Raw genomic sequence first — 22993 nt, forward strand, 5'->3', positions numbered from 1 at the left:
GTATTTAGCCCTGCGCAGGATCCAACCCTCGCCCTCGCTCAGCATTACTCTGATCTTAGGCATGCCATGTCCAGTGATTTCAAGAGAAGCTCAGATTGTTCGGTGGTCAGACAGGAACAGTCTGGGAGTGAGAACACATTTCTACTGAACAGCGTGAAGCACCGATCCCTCTTCTCCTTCATTGAACAGGCATCTATACAGCTTCTCCGCATCAAGCTGAAACGGGGATATGCAAAGGTGGCTGCTCTCTCTCGACACCCCCTGCGAGGCGGGGGGAAGGGGGGAGAAGCATACAAGAGGGGCTGGAAGTCAAGCCTTCCCTCGCCACCACAATTTTAAAAAAGAGGCACAAATCTACAAGTTGCACCACTAGTGACATTCCATTTTATTCAGTCCTCTTAATACTTACAATTAATATGAAGACTGATGAATTGGGAGGAGGCAGGAAACACACACATAGCATTGCATGGGCTTTGTAAACGTGTTAGGGTAAATCTCTCTCAACCACACTTGACAGTATCTCTCTAAATGGGGCACTCTCTTTGAAGCTTATCAGAGGGCACAAATGTTTTCGTGCCATGACAACCAAGCACACAGACTACTCCTGGCTTGTTTGATCATCTGCTATTACAGTTTTCTATTCCATTTTAAATCGAGCATTAAGAACCACTTAACAACTAGTGGACAGCACAGAAAACACAATCATTTATAGAGTGTCACTGCTGTTCACGGTACTATACAGACAAGTAAATAGCAGGTAGTCAAAGCCCCGGCCTCAGGACTTCACAATCTAAAGCTCTGATCCTTATGCACCTTATGCTCAGCTTTATGCTCTGTGAGTAATCTTACTGAAGTCAGTAACGTTTATGGATTTCGTATAGTCCTATTGACTTCAATAAGACTACACACAATGCACACCGTTAAGCATGTGCTTAAGTCTTCGCAGCATTGTGACCTAAATTACCAGGTGAACATCACTGCAACAACACGTGACAGCCCGGATTTTCAAGGAAGCACAGCTCCAGTTTGGGCACTTGAATCAGGGCCCTATTTTCAGAAGTGCTCAGCGCCCAGCAGCTCTTACTGTGACATACAAGGCCAGATTTTCAAAAACAGTACAGGATCCAGCGTGCTGAGCTCTTTTGAAAATTTGGCCCTAAATGGTGGAAAGGAGGAAGAAGGGTAACAGGGAACAAGTGAAAACTGCTCTTGGGTGAGTATCGTGACAACAAGGTTTGCTTAGTTTGTGTGTGAGCACACATACTATTTAAAAAAAAAAAAAAAAAAAATCAGGCAACAAGACGGAGCAGAGATGAACAAGAGAAGCCCAGCCAGAAGAAGTGCGCTTTGACGGAAGACTTGAAAAAAGGAGAGAAGTTGGAGAAAAAGGGAGCTACTTCCAGACATAATGCACAGCATCGAGAAATGCACAGAACTGTGATTGGGTGCATTAAAGAGAGAGAAGTAAGCAGACTACAGTCCGTGAGGGGAGGGATACAGTTGTGTGGTCGTTTTTAGTCTCATGGCATGTCACTACCCATTCACATAATTGAACAATGGGGACAGCTTTGTAATGGGTCATCATATTTCTATACATATTGGGTTTCTCTGAACGAGCAGTAAGCATTAGCTAATCATCTAATTCAATCCCTTTTGCCCCTTCCTCATTTCCCTCCCATTTCCAAACACGATGACTGAGAATAATTAAGAAGTGCCATGCAATGAGTTAAGTTTTACAATTGCCACTGTGGTTAATGGGGAGTTGGGAAACTTTGAAACCCTCTTTTATTCATTCATACACCATCCTAAAAATATACCTACATCAGCTCATTTGTCAGACACAGTGACATGTTTAGATGTGGTCCTGCCTTTGGGCAACAGATCACACCTTGTTTAAGTCAATAAAAGAAATACCAAAACCCCACCTTTTATAATAATGTAAACAGGTAGCTCAGGGGTAAACTACCCAAAACAGGAACATAATGACGCAGAGATGGGTCTCATAATCCACTTCATAAAGCAGCATTTATTCTCCCTCTCTAAAGCTTTGCGTCCTTACTGTTATTACTGCTGCACTAAATGTTATCTACACATGAAATGCAGATTCAAGTGTTATTATTGGTTGATAAGTATCTTGTGCATTTAGACAACAAACAAGTTGTTCTTTTTGGTCCTTGCTAACCATGATATTAATCAAAATGAAAATACAAGCCAAGCAATGTTCAAAAAAATGAACAGCGATAGCCAATAACAATGCACCATGCAGGAAGTCGGGCCAGCTTTATTACAGCGCTGGATTTGAAATACTTTGATGAAGAGATCCGCTTCCATTTCCATTCTTGGACCCATTTCTCAGGCTGAAACTTGGCCAACAGAAGTTGAGAACCCATATTTTAGCTCTGTCTTTAAGGAGTTAATTGGGACAGCGCTTGGCTATGAAGCAGGATATAAAGGGATACACAGGAATGAACTGTTGTTGCAGAACAGATCTTCCCTTCTCTCGTACTAGGAAGCCCTTCCAATGATACTACAGAAAGCCAGAAATGTGCCTCACCTTGCCAAACAAGGCTACTGATGAGAATGGGGAATATATGATCTCACTCTAGATACAACATATGAAGAAAAGAACACTCTCAGATGGAGCCATGACTGCACAGGAACATTCTTTAGCAAGCATTATAATTAGGTTGCTCTTCAACATAAATACACAGAGTGCCAAAAACAAACAATACACAGTGGGACCCACTTTTCAATACATACCTACTCCAGGGAGGAATGCAACAAAAGGCTTATACAAGAAAAAGCTTCCTGTGTTCTGGAAGGAAAGTTACCGTAACAACTTGGCCTGCTGAAAGGAAGTGACTTGTGAAAGGGCATAAGGGCTTTATGTACAGAGCTTGTGCTTGACTGGTTCCTAGAATGTACCAGGGTCTTTACAAGGCAAAAATCAAGCAGCAAAAAGATAAGACATGAATGAATAAACAATCTTAGACAGGGGACCCTAGTCTGGGGGCTGGAGAGCACTTCCAAGGGGCACTTGATCACAACAAAATCTCCAAGCAGTGATGCTTCCTGTTAGTCTATAGGTTTGATTCACGCTGCTTGGGTGGGCAAGTACCAATCACACTTCCCTGTACCAATGAGACTCTCTGTACAGACAGAGGGAGGGAGGGATGGACATGTCCTCCACCATGGCAGGGAGCATTAATTTCTGCCAGGTGCCCCACAGAAGCCAGTTGGCAGAGGCTGCAATAGGGATGTGCTAGAACCAGTGCATCACCTACCCATGCATCTTCTCTGGCCAAAACCACCACTTTTGGGGCAATGGTGGCCTGCTACAAGCACCTTGCCAAAGGCATGGCAGCGACTTGCACTGCTGCAAACCCTCTCCTGGAAGACTTGTGCCAGGGCCTGGGTGAGACTATGGAGCGGAGCTAAGGGTGCCTTTAGAATATGTTGTGATATTTTATCTGGGATTGTATGAACTGAGAGTGTATTGGTGTTCATTTCCATACATTTAAATCCTCTTTTCAGTGGAAATAAATAGTAACAACCTTAAAGCTAACACACTTGGTTGTCAATTTCACTTAAACAATTTTTAAAACTAAACTAAGGGGTTTAGCAGCTCTCTCGCTCTCTTTCACACCCATCCACCCTACCTTGCAAAGTGGAAGTTCACTAACAGCTGGTGTTTCTGGTTTCCCACGAGCTGACTGTCATGCAGAACTCTAAAGCTCTACAAGATTCTCAGCTTTCCAAAGATTCTATTTGCTGTTCTTTATAGGTTGTCACTGCACCAATGTGTTTTAAATGCAACAGTGGCATTCAGTGGCCAGATCTCTCTGTTAATTAGAGAGGAAATGAGTATATATCTCCATCCAGAGGAATTCTCCATTCCTAGGGGAAATTGCCTGTGGATTCCAAAGTATGAATGGAGCTTTCCAAATGGCTGGCTACCTGTGTTGTTCCAAATGGCTGCCTACTTGCATTGGTAATTCCCAACATAATGCACTGGTATGACCTTTTGGAGGACGAGGCATTAAACAATTTTCCATTTCATAACAGCAATGAAATACAAGAGGCACTATAGGTAGATAAGTCGCAGCTGATGAAATCTTAAAATAATAATCATCATCATCAGTAAGTATGGCTGTAACCAGGAAAGGGCCCTTCTGAACAATGACACCTTCTTTTCAACAATGGAACAGTGTGTCCTTGTGTATGTGAGTATTCAGTGTGGAGAAGGGCGCAAAGAGCTTTCTCCTGCATTTGCACAGCCTGCACAAGGGCCAGTTACAAAAGCAATTCCTGCACTCCTGGACTGCTTCTTCACTGCATTTCCAAGAGAACACATCACCCCAAGGGGGGGCACGGAGAAAGTGCGACTGTGGCCTTGCTTTCTCTTCTCATCAGTGCATTATTTTGCACTCAAATTGTTAGGAGTGCGTGTGTGTGCACACACACGCAAGCAAGCAAATGCATTGGGAGGAGATGGTGATTGATGCCAAGGGAAATCCAAAATGGAAAGAGCAAGACAGTAAGAAATGCTATACGGGCAGGTGGAGTCTGTAAATTCTGGTTCCCAAGAAAGCCACTACATGTAAGGTTATCAAGGGATTTTACTTGTACTCACCCTGATAAAGCTGTATAAATCTGGGATGCAATGCAGAAGTGATCACCCCATCTGGCAGCTCCCTCAGAAATAATTTCAGCAGACTGGCTACTGAGCACACATCAGCATCTTTAGCCAGCTCCACTTCCTCCCCTCGGTCATATTTCAGACGCAACTGATCCACCATTTTCATGTTACCATTCACCCTGAAGAGACCTTCCTGTGTCAGCCCTGTAATTACATATTAATCATGAGTAAAACAAACAACATACACTTGGCTTTCAGTTAGCACACCCAACAGTACCATTCTGTAAGTAACCAAAACACCACAAATATCACAAAGCTATTAGCCAGTGGATTCTCTAGATAAAGTAATAATGAATGTTGAAGACCAGCTCCTGAGTCCTACAAATATCTACCAAGCACCCACAACGCCTAATGACTTCAGTATAACTTGTCAATATTCAGCACCATTCTGGATTTGGGCACAAATGGCTGGAACCTATTTCCACATACTTCAGTTGGTGCCCAGTCAGGTCCTGATCCTGCTACCACTTATGTGAGTAACTTCATTCATGTGAAAAGTCCCCTATTTGCTTCAGTGCACCTGTTCAGGTAAGTAAAAGAAATTTACATCTTCCATAGAGGACACCAGGAGAACTAGATCATATTAAAAAGTTCACTACATTCCAAGGACATTCCTAGATTCAAACACTTAAGTAGAACAACTCCACAAAACTGAAGAGCGTCAGTATATTTTCTTAAAAAGCACCCCAGTAACCAAAACGTAGCATTCTTTCAAACCAGTTCTACAGAATTACTCTTTCATGCTGAAGCTTAATACTAAAAGGATTACAAACAAAGCATGGAACATTTTAAAGAGTCAGAAAGAGACATGGTTAAAACACAAGGCCCAACTTGCAGAATACACCTGTGCACAGAAAGCAATCTTGTAATGTGAAATGCTATTCTGACATCTGCTGGACAATGGGAAGCACTGCAGAACAGTAACGAATGGCATTGCTGTGCGAGAAGTTGGGCAAAGTAACAAATTCCCCACAGAGATAAGACGTTCTTTACCTTCCAATAAGAAAGTCATTCTGGAAAAAGGCTAGGCTAGATGATTTTGGAAAAAAATGGGCTATTTTTAACATTTAAAGAGGTAACTTCCCCCATAAAATGCAAATTCTGTCTGTATAACAGAGCGTCACTAGATGATACAGCTGACCTACAGCCAGAGCAGCTAGCTTGGCTAGGCATTCGGTTCAAGACGAACTTGAACAGGGGTTCTGTAGTGGGTTGTCCACATCTAACTTCAGATGTCAGCAGTGACCATTCATGTGTGTTTTCACTCTAGTAAGAGCACCAGGATGGAACTGAATTGGCATTAGTGGTGGTGCACTGTGTGCCTCTTATTTCCCATCTAAATTAACCGAGTTCACATGGAGGGCTGTGTTAGTTATTCTTCCTAGTTAACTTCAACATCTATGCAGAAAATTGCTCTTCCAGGTTAGCTTAGGAGCTCATGGCTGCCTTGAAAACCGTGAGTTTATCTCAGGCTCTTCTCACCCAAGCGGACAGCTTTTAGTTCTTGTTTTCACGTTGGAGAAGGACGGGGATTATATCTTTATCAGATCATCACCGTCTCAGTTTAGAACCCAGGGCTCACTTAAGTTTCCACCAGGGACGAGGATCTAATTCAGTCAGTTTATATTTGCAGACAGATGGGGGCATTTGGGTGTCAGGTTTCTTTAAGGGAGCGTAGTGTGCCACCACCAGTCCATTTTCTCAATACACCAGTAGGATACTACCATGATCTTTCCCCCTTGACCATTAGTTGATTGGCTCCCAAGCATCTTCTCCCTGTCCTTCATCCTCACAAGTCATCGTGCCACACGAATAAAACAACACTGAAGCATGGTGGTGGTAATCTCACTCCAATCATCTGTAATACACAGAGCATGTCTATGCTGCAATGAGATGCCTGGGACTGGCCCGTGACAGCTGACCGGGCTCACAGGGCTGTTTAATTGCAGTGCAGACATTTGGGATTGCACTGCAGCTCAAACTTTGGGACCCTCCCACCTCACGTAGTCCTAGAGCCAAGGCTCTAGCCCCAGCCCGAACACCTACGTGGCAATTGCAAAACACTTTCGCCCGAGCCCCGTGAGCCCAAATCAGCTGACACGGGCCAGCCGCGGGTTTTTAATTGCAGTGAAAACAAACTCACAGAGTCTCTTCACCCAAGAACGTGGCAGTCAAAGGCAGCCCACAGTAGGGTGACCAGGTGTCCGGTTTTGGACCGGAACACCCGGTCCAAAAGGGATCCTGGCAGGCCGTTGACTGTGCGGTTCGCGGCGGTGCTGCGCCATACAGCGAGGTTGGCAACCTCCCTGCTAGTCGCCGCGCGGCTCCCGGGTCTGGAAGCAGCCGGCATGTCCGGCTCCTAGTCTTAGGGGTGGCCGGGGGGGGCCACGTGATGCCCCGCCCCACGCCTGCAGGCGCAGCTCCCATTGGCTGGGTCAGGTCAGGGGAAGAACTAGCACGACTCACGAGCGCTCAGCAGACGGCAGTTGAAGGGTCCCGTGGTGCACACCTCTCCTGCTGCTGCCTGGCCCTCTTCTCCTCGCGCTGCTCGTGTGGCTGGGCTCGAGCTGAGGCGTAGACCGTGGCTCGCCTAAGGGCATATCTGTCGCCCCACTGCCGGCACCCAGGAGTTTGAGGTATGTGTATCCCCGTCTCCGAGTGCTGGGAACGGGGCCGCACCCCTGTCCCCCTCACTGCGTCCCACCTCCGCACCTCCCATCGTTGCATCCCTCCCCATCCCAACCGCCCCGAACCCCCATCATTGCATCCCTCCCCGTCCCAACCCCTCTACGCTCCCATCCCCCTCACTGCATCTCTGTGCATGGAGCTGGTTACGAAAAATGGGAAGAGGGGAGGGAAAGAATCATGAAAACCTTTGTGAAATTTCATTTTTTTTTAAATTACCCTTTTTGATGATTTTGCTGCCAGCTCTAGCGTCCTGTAACAAATGAAACCGAATTTAGCATAATACATCTGTCAAAACAATAAATATGCCTGGTTAGGCCTTGCAGTGAAAATGAGCACAAGAGAGAGGGTGGGGGAGAGCAAGCGATGGAGGGAGGGGGAAAGGAATGAGCGGGGGCAGGGCCTCGGGAAGGGGCAGGGCTTCAGGGAAGGAGCAGGGCAAGGGTGTTGGGTTTTCTGGAATTAGGAAGTTGGCAACCCTAGCCCATGGCCTCGTGAATCTACTGGGAAAGAAGAGTATTTCTCATTATGCAGATTAGATCAATAAAAAAGCAGGTCAATTCTCTTCTGCTGTTGCTTGTAGAAAAACAGAGGACACCCCTGGGTTCAACAATGGAGGTTGGAAGAAGGGCACAGTAGCAGACACATCCCCTTTTCTCTCAATAAATGTAGCCAGAAGGTTAAGGAGGGGTTGAATAGCAAAGATCCCTTTCCTCCCTCCTGACCCCTCCTTACACAACCCTGCTCACTCACAGAAGCCATTTGGAGTCCTCGGATTTGTCTTCCATCAGTCTCACTTTTGACCTAGGGGACTGTGCTAGGCTTGCTGATGAATGATCTCACATTAGCTGTTATTACATGCTTACTATTGCACAGGTCCGCAATATCTACAAGGCCCTGCCTTGGAAAGCTTACAATCTAAAGATCAGAGATGCACAGAGCAACCAAGAGGAAGGAGTCATGTATCTAAAGAAAAGGGTACATTCACCAGATGGGTCTCAGCTAATCCCCTACCTGATTTCAGTACAATTCCTCACAGAGTAACACACTACTCAGAATGAATAGGGGTGACAAAATCAGGCACTGCATTGATTCACATTTGGAAGGTTGTCTCCAGCCATACAGGCTAGAACAGGGTTCATGGGTTGTTTTTTTTAAATCCCGCAGAAATTGACTGCTCCAGTTCGCCCATCTCTGCTCCCCTGCCATCCTCATGAGAGTGACAGTAGAAAAGGAAAATATGTAATGTAAAATTAAACTCAAACAGCAAGGTGTTGGGACAATAAAGAAAAGGAAATCTGTCAGATGATACATAAAGAGGCCACACTCAGAGGTACAGAAAGGGGAGCCATTCTCAGCCTGTAAACTCCAGAGGAGTTTGTTTCTCTCACTAACTGAAAATGTGAAGCTATTAAGTTCGGATAAAGAAGAATCCAAACAGAAAACAAAACCAGAGGAAGAGTCCCCGAGGAAACCCAAGTGAAAGAAGACAAGATGATGGCCAGAGGGGTACCGTGGGAAAACAGAAGGAGCTGAAGAAGCTGTGCAAAACCCAGCAGCATCTCGTGTACGCAGAGGAATACTCATTTAAGTGGTCATGGCACTGTGAGAGGCTTGCTCATTCACACCCACCCACCACTGGGGATCAATGCCAAGACGCCTTCTAAACAAAGTCCACAGTCTTGCTCAGAGACTTTGGGAAAGCAAATTGTAGTTGCAGAGAAATGTTTTCAGTGGAGAGGAGAAAAATCCACAGGAACATCTGCTCTAGGAACCTTCTTACAAAAAAACCACCAAGTTTTCCAGCCTACTGCCATTACTATATGCTATCACAGTCCACAACGCTCTCTCATGACAGTTAAGAAGGAACACTGGAAGACTTCAAAGGGAGCACCAGTCAATCTTCATCCCCACCCTGACCACACTTTAGCCACGAGGTAATACAGGTACAGCACTGCACCACTATAAAATACACGTGGCTTGAGACCCCACTGCACTGCATCAGTTTATGACAATGACCCTCCCCTGGTGTCAGACAGGCAAAGTAGTGGAGAATCTGGCCCAAGCACTGTATGTTACTTCCCAAGGGCAGACTATTGGCCCTTCACAACGCATATAACAGAGGAATACTTATTACTAATCTTCTCAAGGGTTTAGGGAAGATTTCACCATAATGTATGCTGAGAATCCTAATCATTCTCCAATGTACATTATTACACCAGTGGACTGGTATTGTGCCTCCAATTCCAAAGGGTTGTACATGCTACAAGTACTACATCAAGGCATTACCAAATTGGCCTCCTCATTGCTATGACACAAAATGAAAATGAATCTAAAAATGATCAACCCTCCTTCCCACTAACCAAATCAATTAAACAAAAGTGAGGTCCAAACCATGACCCCAAACAGCAATCACCCACATCACCTGTTATGAAAAGGTCTTGGGCGGTGACTGAGATCTCACACCACTTTTATACCAGTGTACCTCTAGTGACTGAAATGGAGTTATACAAGTTTAAGTGAAAAGAGACTCAGGCCCTTGATTTCTCCCTCCTCCATCACATCTGAAATATCTTACGGCTTGTCTGACCGTGGAATAATCCAGGAACAGCTCTTCCTGAATAACTATAGGTGGACACTTATTCCAGAAGAAGAGTGCTTTGTCCCTGTTTAGCTTAACCCACTTGGAAAGTTATTTGTTAAGAGTTAATCACGAACAGCTATTGCACTGGGAATTCACCTCCTATATTAATCCCTGTTAGCTTATTATGAGTTTTTTTTTTAAAAGCTTGGTTATTTTCTCAAAGTGTGGGCTGGAAACCCAAAACACTGCAATTTAACCAGTGTTACAGGGCTTGTAAAAAGCAGGCATGAAGGATGATCCTTAAAAAGGACATTGTTCCACTCTCCAGGGTGAGACGAGAAGATGTAAATTCTCACAAGGTGAAATTCACTCCTATGTAGCAGGCCAGCACAAGACTTAGCCATCATTTAAGAGCCACGGAAGGGCTTTGCATACATACCAATGGCCTTCATTGGCCCTCTGCAAAGAGGTGCATTTCATCCGCTGAGAAAGAAGTTCATTCTGTTCTACAACTTAAATGTATGTAAGGAGACGTTGGAAGTTCAGAGGCTTACATGAAACCTTCCAGTGCTAGTTGATAAAAACAAAAAGCCCATTCTGGGGCTTACAATTACACATGGCATTTTATTCACTATCATACACATTCACTACTATGCTTATGTGTAGGACCTAGAGTCGGAAATGATGAGCATATCTAGTTAATTTTAATCAAGCAATAATAGAAGGCTAGTTATAAAAACATTTTGAATTATAAAATGAACAGATTCTTTATAGTCACTTTACAACACAGCAGATTACATTTGCGAATGTCCCTTTGAATATACTTCCACATAAAGGCAACCAAACCAAGAAAGGAAAGCCAAATGCAGTATTGTTTTCAGCACATAGTTTGATCCACAACTTGATTCAGTTTTCATGCCAAATAAACGAAAATAAACAAACAGAAAACTTCCTTTGCAGAGGCTTACATAAATAACACTATTAAATGAAAGAGACTGTGTTAACTTTACCATGCTGGGTCAGATATTCTACTGTATTCCACACCACCGCTGGGAGGCCATTCTTGGTAAGACCCTGCTGCTGGAGGTCCTGGAGACTCACACCGAACACCTTCTGACAGCTATCGTCCCTCTGCTTGTTCAGTGGCAGTGCTGCTATCTTTTTCATGTCTTCTTTCAGCCTCACTGCTGATTTACTTTGCTTAAGGGAGCACAAGAGAGCAGTCAGTCACATTTACTACACATTTATTTGCATAGTTACAGCACAGGCATGTCAGTTAAGAATTAAGCTTTTGGGTTTTGAAATAGAACAGTCTGCAGGGCTGGGTTTTTGTTTTGTTTTACTTTAATCCACAACAAAATCTCTATGAAGTAGCACATTATAAACTGGTAGGACAGAGAACAAGGGGAGCGAAAGGAAAAAGAAAGTAAGGCGGAGGAGCCCAAAGCAACAACTTATCTGTAACTAAGAGACAGGGTGGATAATACACTGCTGAGTATCCAAGCTATACTGCTACAGTAACCAGTGGGCCAGACTCAGAAGAGACCACGTATGTCAGCTGCAAAATCTCAATCATCAACTTCGACTCTGATTTTAAGGCCAGAAGGGACCACTCTGACCACCGAGTCTGACCTCCTATATAACACAGAGAAAAGAACCTCCCTCACTCAATAATTTCTGCATCAAGCTCATAACTTCTGTTTGAACGACACCATTATCTTTTGGAAAGATAACCCACCTTGACTTAAGACTGCAAGAGATGAAGAATCCACAAGATAAAGTGTCCAGATAAAACCTAATGGTAACAGGGTAAGTAATAGATAAGGGTAAAAATGTAAACCAAGATAGGGTAGCTTGCGGTTGAAAGAGGAACTCTTTTCATCTAGCAGTAGCTTAACGCACCATCCATCACATCATCTTTGGTTTATTTAGGTAAGCAGAATATAACTCACCTAAATCCATTCAACCAGCATTTTTAAAAAAGTGTTTGCACATATTTCTGGCATCAAGTTTATTAGCGGCTAACAAGACCTGTGGACATGATCCATGATACAATGGAATTCAAAGTGTGGCACATGAGAAACAGCTGAATCTGGGAATGTATTGATAACAAGCACTGATACCTCGCTGAAACCTGGTAGAAATGTCTCAAGTCTTGTCTGTGATTTGTGCGTTACAACATAAAGGGACAGAGCTATTTAACAATACTCACACTGATTATTTTGTTTTCAAATAAACATGACTATTTTCTAATCTCTTTAAATGCAACATGATGTTTCAATTCCACCTCATTAACTAACTTGAACACTTGCCCAGACTTTGCTATTAAGCCAGGCTGTACCTTGTTCCAGGTACAAGACAGAGAATTTGCATTAATTGTTTCTTACCAAGATTGCTGCATCTTTTTGCTAAGCACAGCTTCTCTGAGGAAATGTGTACTAGAATCATCTGTTTGATACCAGGACTTGGCAACTTCGTTCTATCTGGTATGTAAATGACTTTCTTGGACTGTGTTGGTCTGACATACACAGAAGATGTTGCTTGTGTATCTAAGGCTATAGAACAAGTTATAAATATTCCATACTTTTGAGAAAGGGTTTAAGTCCACGTAATTAAAAATTATGCTGTAATGATCACCTTTTAAATACATATGATAAATAAGTATAGTTCATGTTCAAAGTCCAGCTTCCACTGACTGATGCCAAGATGCCATTTAAGAAATAATATTTCTTATGAGAATGACAAGTGACTACCATAAGCTATTTTCATTTAAGATATATGCCAATGCAAAGATTGGGTTGTAAGGACCAGACAAATAAATAATAAATAATAATACTTCCATCAGAGGATCTTGAAACACTTTTCTAATAAAGGCCCCAAACTTGTAAAGTCTTATGCATGCGCTTAGCCTCAAAGAATCACTGGCTGGTAAGCGGTAACCCATTTCGATTTCACAATGGGGAAACTGAAGCCCCGAGGGGGGAGGTGTGTTGCTCAAGTTTACAAGGGAAGTCTGTAAAAGATCCAGGAACAGAATCCAGATCTCCCAGTCCTATCCTTTAACAGAGACTAGAAAAAGGAAATTGTTTAAAGCTGACATATCCTGTGTAATTCCTGACATATTTATAAATCTTTGTTAGACCTAAGTATGTAAAATATAAAAGTCTTGCCTCTAGCAGAAAGAAAAACCCCTACTTAAGTGATCAGTAAGAAACCATTCCCTGTGGAATGCATCCAATGAAGTGAGCTGTAGCTCACGAAAGCTTATGCGCAAATAAATTTGTTAGTCTCTAAGGTGCCACAAGTCCTCCTTTTCTTTTTGCAGATACAGACTTACACGGCTGCTCCTCTGAAACCTGTCATTCCCTGCGGCAGTGTCTAAGCAGCCGACTGAATCCTACCTAGTCTTAGTTGAGAAAAAAAAAATCAATCAAAATATGGGTATATTTCTCTCTTTTTTAAATTCACTGATTCCTGTAATTGGTTGCTTTTTTAGATAAAGATACAAATGATTGGCCCACTTAACCATTTTTTTGCTGAATGGCATTGCAGAGTGTAACAAAAGACAGCAGTATGAATTTTAGAAGACTAGTCACACACTTCAGAAACACGTTTTTTCACGTCTTCCCTTTTCAAATTATCTTAATTAAACTACATGTTGCAGTTGGCCTGTGGTTAAAAAACAAAACTGTCAATCAATTTCACCATCACTAGACACTGTTTTGAAGGGGCAACAGGTCATCTAAACATAAAATAGAGTGAAAAGACTAGGAGCAAAAACAAGAGAGGAGAAATACCAATCATACCATTTTAGTTTACTGAATCAATCAAAAACATGTCAGTTCTAGTACATGTACCATGTTCCCAGTAAAAAGAAAAGGAGTACTTGTGGCACCTTAGCGAAAGCTTATGCTCAAATAAATTGGTTAGTCTCTAAGGTGCCACAAGTCCTCCTTTTCTTTTTGCGAATACAGACTAACATGGCTGCTACTCTGAAACATGTTCCCAGTGTAACAGCCTCCTGAACAAGGTGTCTAATATAAACAGGAGAGAGCGCACTGGTATTCCAATTCAGAGTCAAAGTGAGAAAGAAACTAGGAAATATTCACTCATCCCCCCCCCCCCCCCCCATGAAATTAACAATCGCTCACAGTGCAAGGATGTTGTGGATGGAGCAGAAGAGGAAAATCCTGACTAGATCCACAGTGATTGGTTAGTTTAGATTTGAAAGATGAAAAAAATAAGCCAGCCAATCTGAGACATGTTGATACTATCCAACATCTTCCCTTGTAAATGCACACACTGTTAAGTTTACGCAGTTTAATAAACTAGAGGCCTCCCTCCGCATACTCGGAGTAATCACAGCATACAACAGGCAGCCTGTACTCACACAGATGGCTAATGCTCCTGCCCCCATTCTTTCAGGAAGTGTCTGGACGAACTGATGAAGATGGGATGAAAGCATTAAGCAGAGTACTGACGGCGATTAAGATTCCATGCCATGAAAGCCTTACAGTTCAGGGAAAAAGACAAAAATATCCCCCCAAATATGGGCCAAAAATTGCTACGGAACTCTTATAATTTCGTTGGATGAATCTCCTGCGAAGTTAGCTTTTGATTCAATACACATGGCTGGGATCAGCCCCCTGCAGTTGAAATCTGATTCCAGGGAGTCTTTTATTGGCAGTCTGGAGGAGTCATGTGACTTGGTACTTAAGTCGTTAACATCTCTTCATTAATTACCAGGCATTTCTTACAGGCAGGCAGAGGCTAACGCTCGGTGACACTGCGGCATTAGCATCATTGTTCCCATTTCTGAGTTAGTGACACTAATACTTCGCTCTTCCTTCCAGCCTGTTACAAAACTCAAACATACCTTCAGGCTGAACAAATCCCTTTGCGAAGACTCCACACTGCACTACTCGCCAAGGCACAAACTTTTCAACTTTCTGAAGCAATGCTGATTTTTCAAAACAAAATACATTCTGCGTAGAGTGCATCTCGCATATATCACTCCCTCTGTATCATTTTGACTGCTCCATTTAGCCGAACCTAGTAAACTGCAGTTGCCATTCAATTCAAAGTAGCAAATGCATTAATTCCTTCTAACATTTTGGCAACAAAAATAATTAAGTAGCTATTGACAAATAACCATGGCACCTCTCTGGATGGCATCAGAACAGGGGCAACATCTAGGCCTTCTGCATTGATGGGGCATGTTCCTGCAGCAATTTACAGTGACATTTTTTCACTTAACACATTTAACAGTTAAAGTGAAAAAGTCTTAGACATCACAGTTCTGTCACCAATATTATGTATGATTAGGTCAGCCTTGCAAAATGTCTCCATTCACCCAGAGAGAATTATCATTATTATTTTTACACAGGTGAATGTTATCTTTTCCCACTGCTATTAGCCTCAATCACGGCAAAAGGTAGGCAAGTAGATTGGTGCATGAGCTGATAAATTTTCATGTAAGGTTTCTGAAGGCATAATTCTATTAACCTCAAATTCAGCACTAATATGCCACCTCATCTCAATCCAGTAATGTACTTAGAAATGGCAGGGTAGAGTACAGTTCTAGGAGACCCATTACACGACCTGAATTTTGAAATGCCTGTGATACCGCTCATTCCTCTCTCCTCTCCCCTGAAGCTTAAACGACACAAACAATCCTCCTGGGTCATCCTCTTCTCCTGTGGTATTGGTCATATGGCAAAAGGAACAGAGAGACTAATGGCTTGTCTACACAGAGACTTAGTGGATGGCAAGCCAGGGTTTAAATCTACAGCATGGTAGCCTGCCATGTACTGGGCAAGTGGACCCTGCAACCACGTACATCAAAGTGCACTACAGAACTTATAGCACGTGGTACCAGGGTCCACATGGCCAGCTTGTGTGTGGCAAGTTAATGTGCTCTGGATTCACATCCCTGCTTGCCGCACACTAGAGCTCCATGTACACAAGCCCTAACACAGCCAGGGGGAAGGAGCATGAGACATGCTACCAGTAACTGACAGTATTCAAGCATCCATAAAATTCCGGATTGCAACACTTGGAAGAGCACTAGAGAGAGTTCCAGACTCTGCCCAGTTCCCTTTCATTCGGGCTTGTACCAGAGTTTGATTCCCAGCAAGGATCAGAAATTACTCAACTAGGAGTTAAGGAGTACTTAACATACAGACTAACACGGCTGTTACTCTGAAACCTGTCAACTAGGAGTTGAAATTCTGGGCTGGATTTTCAAAACAGCTCAGCTCCCGTTAGGCACTAAAAGAAGGGCCCAGATCTTCCAACTGCATTCCAAGTGCTGAGCTCTTTTGAATATTCGGCACTCTTTTGGAATCGCACTTCACCTAACCACATCAGCCACACCATCAAGGGCTCATTCACCTGCACTTCTACCAATGTGATATATGCCATCATGTGCCAGCAATGCCCCTCTGCCATGTACGCAAAAGAATAAATGGACACAAATCTGACATCAGGAATTATAACATTCAAAAACCAGTAGGAGAACACTTTAATCTCCCTGGACACTCAATAACAGACTTAAAAGTGGCAACAAAAAAACTTCAAAAACAGACTCCAACGAGAAACTGCAGAACTGGAATTAATTTGCAAACCGGACACCGTCAAATTGAGCCTGAATAAAGACTGGGAGTGGATGGGTCACTATAAAAACTTATTTCCCCCACTGTTACTCACATCTTCTTGTCAACTGTTTGAAATGGGCCACTACAAAAGTGATTTTTCCTCATGTTGATAATAGCCCATTTTAATTGAACTGTCTTATTAGAACTGACCCCCCCCCCCACTCAGTAAGGCAACTCCCATCTTTTCATGTCTGCTACCGTATTTTCCACTCCATGCATCTGATGAAGTGGGTTTTAGCCCACGAAAGCTTATGCCCAAATAAATTCGTTCATCTCTAAGGTGCCACAAGGACTCCTCGTTGTTTTTGCACTTCACAAGAGCACTTTGGCATGTACTGAAGTCCATTTCTATTCAGAACAGCACTTTGGCATGTGCTTAACTTTAAACATGTAATTATAGTGCTGTCAGGAATACCTGCTGCTTTTCTGAATCAGGACCTAGGTGCCTAAGTAGAGGTTGAGCTCCTTTGAAAATCTGGTCCTTAGAGGTGGGCTGGGCCATCAGATACAGGAGCATTAAACTTCAAGAGAAAAAATTAGGTGTCCAGAGACAACAGAGTTTTTTCAGGAGTAGGTTAGAAGGAACTGAACTGCAAGTCAGATGGGAAGGGGATGGGCCCAGCTGACATCAGCCACATAAATATTGCCTTGGGACCAAGGAGATTTTTTCTGTAAGTGACTGAGTCTTTTTTGTAATTAGGTGAAAGTATTAGAATCTCCAATATTAAATTTCAGTTCTCCTTTAAGAAAAGTTTTGTCAATTTAATACGTCCATTCCCTCACTTTGCAGGTGAAGGTAACAGTAACAGATGGTTACTATTACCTTAACATCAACTGTCTTTTAGCTTTCTATTTCCTTCAAGGAATTATAGGACTCAAGAGTGGATTTAAGTCAACATCCTCCTATTCCATTCCCCTCCTTAAGCCCCTAATGTGCTTTTCACAAAAATCACACAAAGCCATGTTCTTCTTAACCTCCATTGTAGTTACAAAGGTGAAACCAGATAACATCTCAGACTAGGATCTGGTCAACAGTCTCTGGGGAACAGACTGTCCATGTGGACCGCAAGAGTGATGGGTTTAAACCATGATCCCAAGATAAATAACAAGCGATTTATTAAAAGGCTTTCATAAACCTATTTATTGGAGTGGACAAGAAATTCTCATTTCCATAATAGTGGAAGAGTAAAAAATTATCAGTTGGCCAAAGGCGGCAATGGTGAGTAGTGTTCACCAGGGAGAAGTTACTGCAACTGAAAGATGCAATTAACAAGAACGGACAGGAGCCAGAGCCTGCATTTTTTTAAACTCACTATCTTCATTAAAATGCAATGGGTCTCCTCCTTCAGTATTATTATTATGTACTTGCTTAACCTCTTCAGAGAGCTCACAAGTACATGCATCGTCTACTCCTCGATCCCTCTTCCAAACCAGAGATGCTTTCCAAATGCTGCTATCCCCATCCCACCTCCACTTACTTTGCCCATTGCAGCACCGCAACTCAGCGTCCCATTGTCCACACAGACACAGTCCAATCTTCTCTTACACCTACCATCTAATACCAGCCTAGGTTTAAGCATTCCCTGGTCCTTCCCCTGGATACATGTTCCTGGGTGACTTGTTCCCCCACTCCCAGCAGTTACTGGACCAGGGGTCAGGCTGAGAATTGTCAGAAGGAAAACAGGCTGCATCAACAGCTCCAAGGATCAGTTTGTATTTCTGGCATTGGAGAAGTAAGGCAGACCCAGACACACAGAGGTTCTTAACTGCAGTGAATCTCCCTACCTAGGAAACCTTCAATGATTTGCCATAAGTGACTCACAAAATCTGTATAGAACAAAATCAGTAGCAATCATCCCTATCACAGAGAGTCACCAAATAATTCCTGTAAGACATCCCAACTCTGCTTCGGGGTATTTGGTTGTGGTATTGCATGAAACTAATGTGGTAAAGTCACAGTGATGCAACATTGCAACTTAATACCATGTTCCACCATGATTGCTTTTTGCTTCTACACCACCATTTGACATAACATTGGCTTCTCTCTCCCTCTTCCTTACCCCCCCCCCCCACTTCCCCTCCAAAAGAAGATGCACCGTTTCTGGAAACACTACAATACCTGGTCAATGCATAGGGTGGACAGAGCAAGCTCCTCTTCCATCCCCCTGTTTCAAAAATCAATTAAATATACAGTCCTCAAATAAAGGACATATCAGATATTAAACTGATAAGGACACTACACTTTGATCTTAGCACGTCCTAAGCACTTAAATGTGTCAGGCAGCAAGGAGAGTGCTCCTGTATGGGAAACATTTATGCAACCACTGTTCCAACCCCAAGAACGGCCAGCACATGAAGGGTTCCGATCAGACTGTGCATTTCACAGGCGATATATCCAGGGCCCTCTAGAGCCACAAGCTGAGTATCATTGGCTGCCAAGCTAGCTTTAATCACATAGAGGTTTCCTGCAGCACAGAGCTGTACCACCACATTAATGCCGGCAGAAGATGCTGCTCGAAGGCTTTTGAAATAAATACACTCTGTTGTAATCCAGAGGACATGATGTACAAGTCTATATTATCAGCTCTCTAATTAGAGGTAATAACCAGCACGTGATGCAAAGACACTCAAGAGCACAAGGTCTAGGCATATAAATCTAAACTTCAGGTGATGAATCAACACTCCCTAGAGGAAAGGAAAGGTTTGAGGAGTATTTAAATGTTCAAAGGAACTTCCCCACATCCCTCCCACAAATAATCCCCCTCTTCCACGGTACGTAATATCACAACGGTTCGAAGTGACTTTTGTTCATGGGTTCCATTGTGACACCAGAATACAGCATTGCTACCATGACAGCCCACACATAACAGGGAGCTGGCCTTGACAACAGCCCGTCTATGTATTCCTGGACCCTCCCTTCATTCCTTTCTTGCCCACACAGAGGAAGAACTAGAGAATTCTCTGCTAATGCCGCAAAGAGTCCTGTGGCACTTTATAGACTAACAGACGTATTGGAGCATAAGCTTCCGTGGGTGAATACCCACTTCATTGGATGCATGTAGTGGAAAATGCTGTGGACAGCCGCAGTAAGAAAACAGCTACAGCTGACCACACTGCCTGACCTTCTGCTGGGCTGAAGAACTTCCACACTCCCAATTCCTTTTTTTTTTTTTTTAATTTAAGTTCCCTCTTCCCACTAATAATTCCAGTGGGAATTATGCGCATCCCTGGATACCACAATTTAGAACAGTGGAGAAAAAAATAAACTCAGATACTATGGTGATGAGCACAGTTCTGGAGAGAGATTAAGGGAATTGGACAGGACAAGAAACCTCAGGTGTGGCCGGAGTGCAGAAAACACTGGAAATGCACAGACTGACCCAATCTGGTCCATTTCCTCTCATAGCAGTCTCTCTGGCACCATAAGTAGTCCTTTAATCATTCTCGTGGCTCTTCTCTGAACCCGCTTCAATTTTCCAATGTCCTTTGTGTCCAGTTCTAGTGCCCACAATTCACGGTGTTCCAGTAGTGGTTGCACCAGTCCCAATACAGAAGTAAACTAACCTCTCTACTACTCAAAATTCTCCTGTTTATGCATTCCAGGATCACATTTGCCCTTTTGGGCACAGTGTCACACTGGGCGCTCATATTCAGCTGATCATCCACCATGACTCCCAAATCTTTTTCAAAGTCACTGCTTCCCACGACACAGTCCCCCATCCTGAAAGTATGGCATATATTCATAATCACTTGCTTTAGAGCTTGTGCAGGCAGAGCACCAGCACTGAAACTCCTTGCTGTTTTCATGCTCTAGAACTAGTTCAGTGTGTGGTGGAGTTTCAGAAAGCCAGGGAACATGAAAAAAAATTTAGCGCATCTTCTCATGCATCCTTTGCAACGTGACTTTTGTAAAATAATGCAACAATACTCACCAAAACCAGTTGAATTTGGGACTCTTAGAAGTATGAAAAAGAAAATGCAACAAAGGAAAAGAAGGTTTACAAACAAGTCAGCCCATCTACTATACCACAGCATTATCTCCCGTAAATGTAAACAAACTCATTTGTCTTAGCAATTGGCTGAACAAGAAGTAGGACTGAGTGGACTTGTAGGCTCTGAAGTTTTACATTGTTTTGTTTTTGAGCGCAGTTATGTAATAAAATAATTCTACATTTGTAAATTGCACTTTCATGATAAAGAGATTGCACTATAGTACTTGTATAAGGTGAATTGAAAAACACCATTTATTTGATCTTTTTATAGTGCAAATATTTGTAATAAAATAATACAAAGTGAGTACTGTGCACTTTGTATTTTGTGTTGTGATAAATATATTTGAAAATGTAGAAAAACATCCAAAAATATTTATAATAAATTCAAATTGGCAGTCTATTATTAACATTGCAATTAATCGTGATTCATTTTTTAAATTGAATTAATTTGTTTTGAGTCACAGAGGTCTTCCAGGGGGTACATCAGCTCATCTAGATATTTGCCTAGGTTTACAACAGGCTATGTAAAAAGCACTAGCAAAGTTAGTACAAATCAGTATTTTATACAGGCAATGACTTGTTTATACTGGTCTGTATACACTATACACTGAAATGTAAGTTCAATATTTATATTGCAATTGATTTATTGTATAATTATATGGTAAAAATCAGAAAGTAACCAATTTTTTTTTACACCTTTTGTATTCTGATGTCTGATTTTGTAGGTAAGTCGTTTTTAAGTTGAAGTGAAACTTGGGGGTCCTCAAGACAAACCAGACTCCTGAAAGGGGTACAGTGGTCTGGAAAGGTTGAGAACCACTGCCCTAGATAACAGCACCTCTTTAAAAAAGCCTATCAGTCTGCCCAGGGGTTAGAAGACAGGGCTCAGAGTGGAGTCAGAGCGCCTAGATTCCATTCACACCTTTGCCACAAATCCTGTAGGGCCGCATTGCCAGACACTGCGTCCAAGGGTTGAGTAACCGATTTCACACAATTCGGTTTTGGAAATTTGGAGCCCCGGTGATCAGAGGTCACTTCTGAAAATGTAGCTCTTGGCCTCCCTGTTTTTAGTTACACCAGCTGTAAAGCTGGGCTGTTTATTTCACAGACGGGACACTGGGAGGATTCACTCGTTCATGTACGAAGTACGATCGCTATTACTAGCCTCGTAGCGGCGCTGTGCCCGGGCCTGCAGCTCCCCATCTCCAATGCTCCCGGAAAGAGAGCGGCCAAGGGCACAGGTAGGTGTGCGCTCCCCCCACGCTACCACGAGGAAGTGCGGAGAGATCAAGAAGGTGTTTCCCGCTCCCGCAACCAGGCACAGCCCTTGTTTTCCTCCTAGCGCCATTCCCCGGGGAAGGGGAAGCTCACGGCACCGGAGCAGGGACCATAGGGCGAGGGCGGTGCTGCCAACCCCCTTCCTTCCTCACCCACGCCTGCGCTCCCTACACAGGACAGAGCCAGAGGTTCCGGGGAGGGGGGCGACCCCACCCCCCCAGTCAACAACGAAAGCACCGGGGGGCTCCTGGGCTGGCATGCCGGAGAGCGCTGCCCTCCCTTAGCCTCAGGGGCTAGGGGGCGGTCACACACCCCCGGCCGCAGCGGGCTCCTCCTCCGCCTAGACCAATCGCCGCTGCCTTGCGCGGCGGCGCTTGCATGCAGGGGTTAAAGGGCCGAGCCCCGCTAGCGGCTGCAGCCCTCCACCTTCTCCTACCTGAGTAGTCGCAATGTGGGAAGCTGCAGCTGCTGCTGCTCAAGGCGCTTCCCCGCCTAACGTGGCACCTTCCGCCTCATTGTCTGCAGCCGGAGGCGGGGGAGCGCGGTAGGGACACCCCCCCCACGCCACCTCCCCGGGCCGTGCCTGGGTGGGGTAAAGCGGGGGCACCTCCCTGTCCTAACTCTGTTTGTAAATACGCTCCACGTGCACGTTGCCCCCGCCCCCCCCCCCGGCGATTCACCACGGCTTTCCGGCCCAGCCGCCGCCCTGCTCAGGCATAGGGCGCTCCGCCCGAGGCCGCTAGGCGCCCGCAAGGCAGCTGTGGTGGGTGCCTAGCGGCCCTGTCTCGCGCCTGCCGACACAACGTTCCATCCTGCCTGGGGGGGCAGCCCGCCCGCCCAAAGCCGCTTAATCGCGTCTTTAAGCGCCTGCTGCGCTCTAGCAAGGAGGAGAAGCGGGGTAGGGATGCACCCGCGACGGTCTGTGAAATCCATGGGAGTTTTGCCATTCACTTCAATGCCAGCTGCATCTCACTGCCTCTGCAGGGGCACAGCAGGAAGGGGCGCAGCCCTGCAGCAAACGTAACTTTCCTCCTCTTACTATCGTCCCAGCTAGGCTGGCTGCCCCGCTGCTGGGTGCAGGGTTGCTATGGGACATGCT

General features: G+C 44.1%; 1 protein-coding gene and 1 pseudogene across 6 annotated transcripts in view; both read right to left on the bottom strand.

Annotated features, from left to right (window-relative positions):
- The window catches only part of FAM13A (family with sequence similarity 13 member A), a 198914-nt gene extending 176470 nt beyond the window's left edge, over window positions 1-22444 (bottom strand). For 2 of the 6 annotated variants that reach the window (XM_075127514.1, XM_048848644.2), the window contains exons 1-3: window positions 14359-14548; window positions 10979-11168; window positions 4634-4843 (exon numbers count right to left, since the gene is read on the bottom strand). In XM_075127514.1, coding sequence (XP_074983615.1) covers window positions 4634-4843; window positions 10979-11168; window positions 14359-14433 — 475 coding nt within the window. In that variant the 5' untranslated portion in view covers window positions 14434-14548. Of the gene's footprint in view, window positions 1-4633; window positions 4844-10978; window positions 11169-14358; window positions 14553-22330 lie in introns of those variants that run through there. The other 4 variants (XM_048848645.2, XM_048848643.2, XM_048848642.2 and 1 more) reach the window with 4 other exon arrangements.
- On the bottom strand, window positions 18710-18917 carry LOC125636303 (U2 spliceosomal RNA; annotated as a pseudogene).
- Window positions 22445-22993: the final 549 nt, after the last annotated feature.

Source organism: Caretta caretta, chromosome 4, assembly GCF_965140235.1.
Source record: "Caretta caretta isolate rCarCar2 chromosome 4, rCarCar1.hap1, whole genome shotgun sequence".
In the NCBI taxonomy this organism is placed as follows: Eukaryota; Metazoa; Chordata; order Testudines; family Cheloniidae; genus Caretta; species Caretta caretta.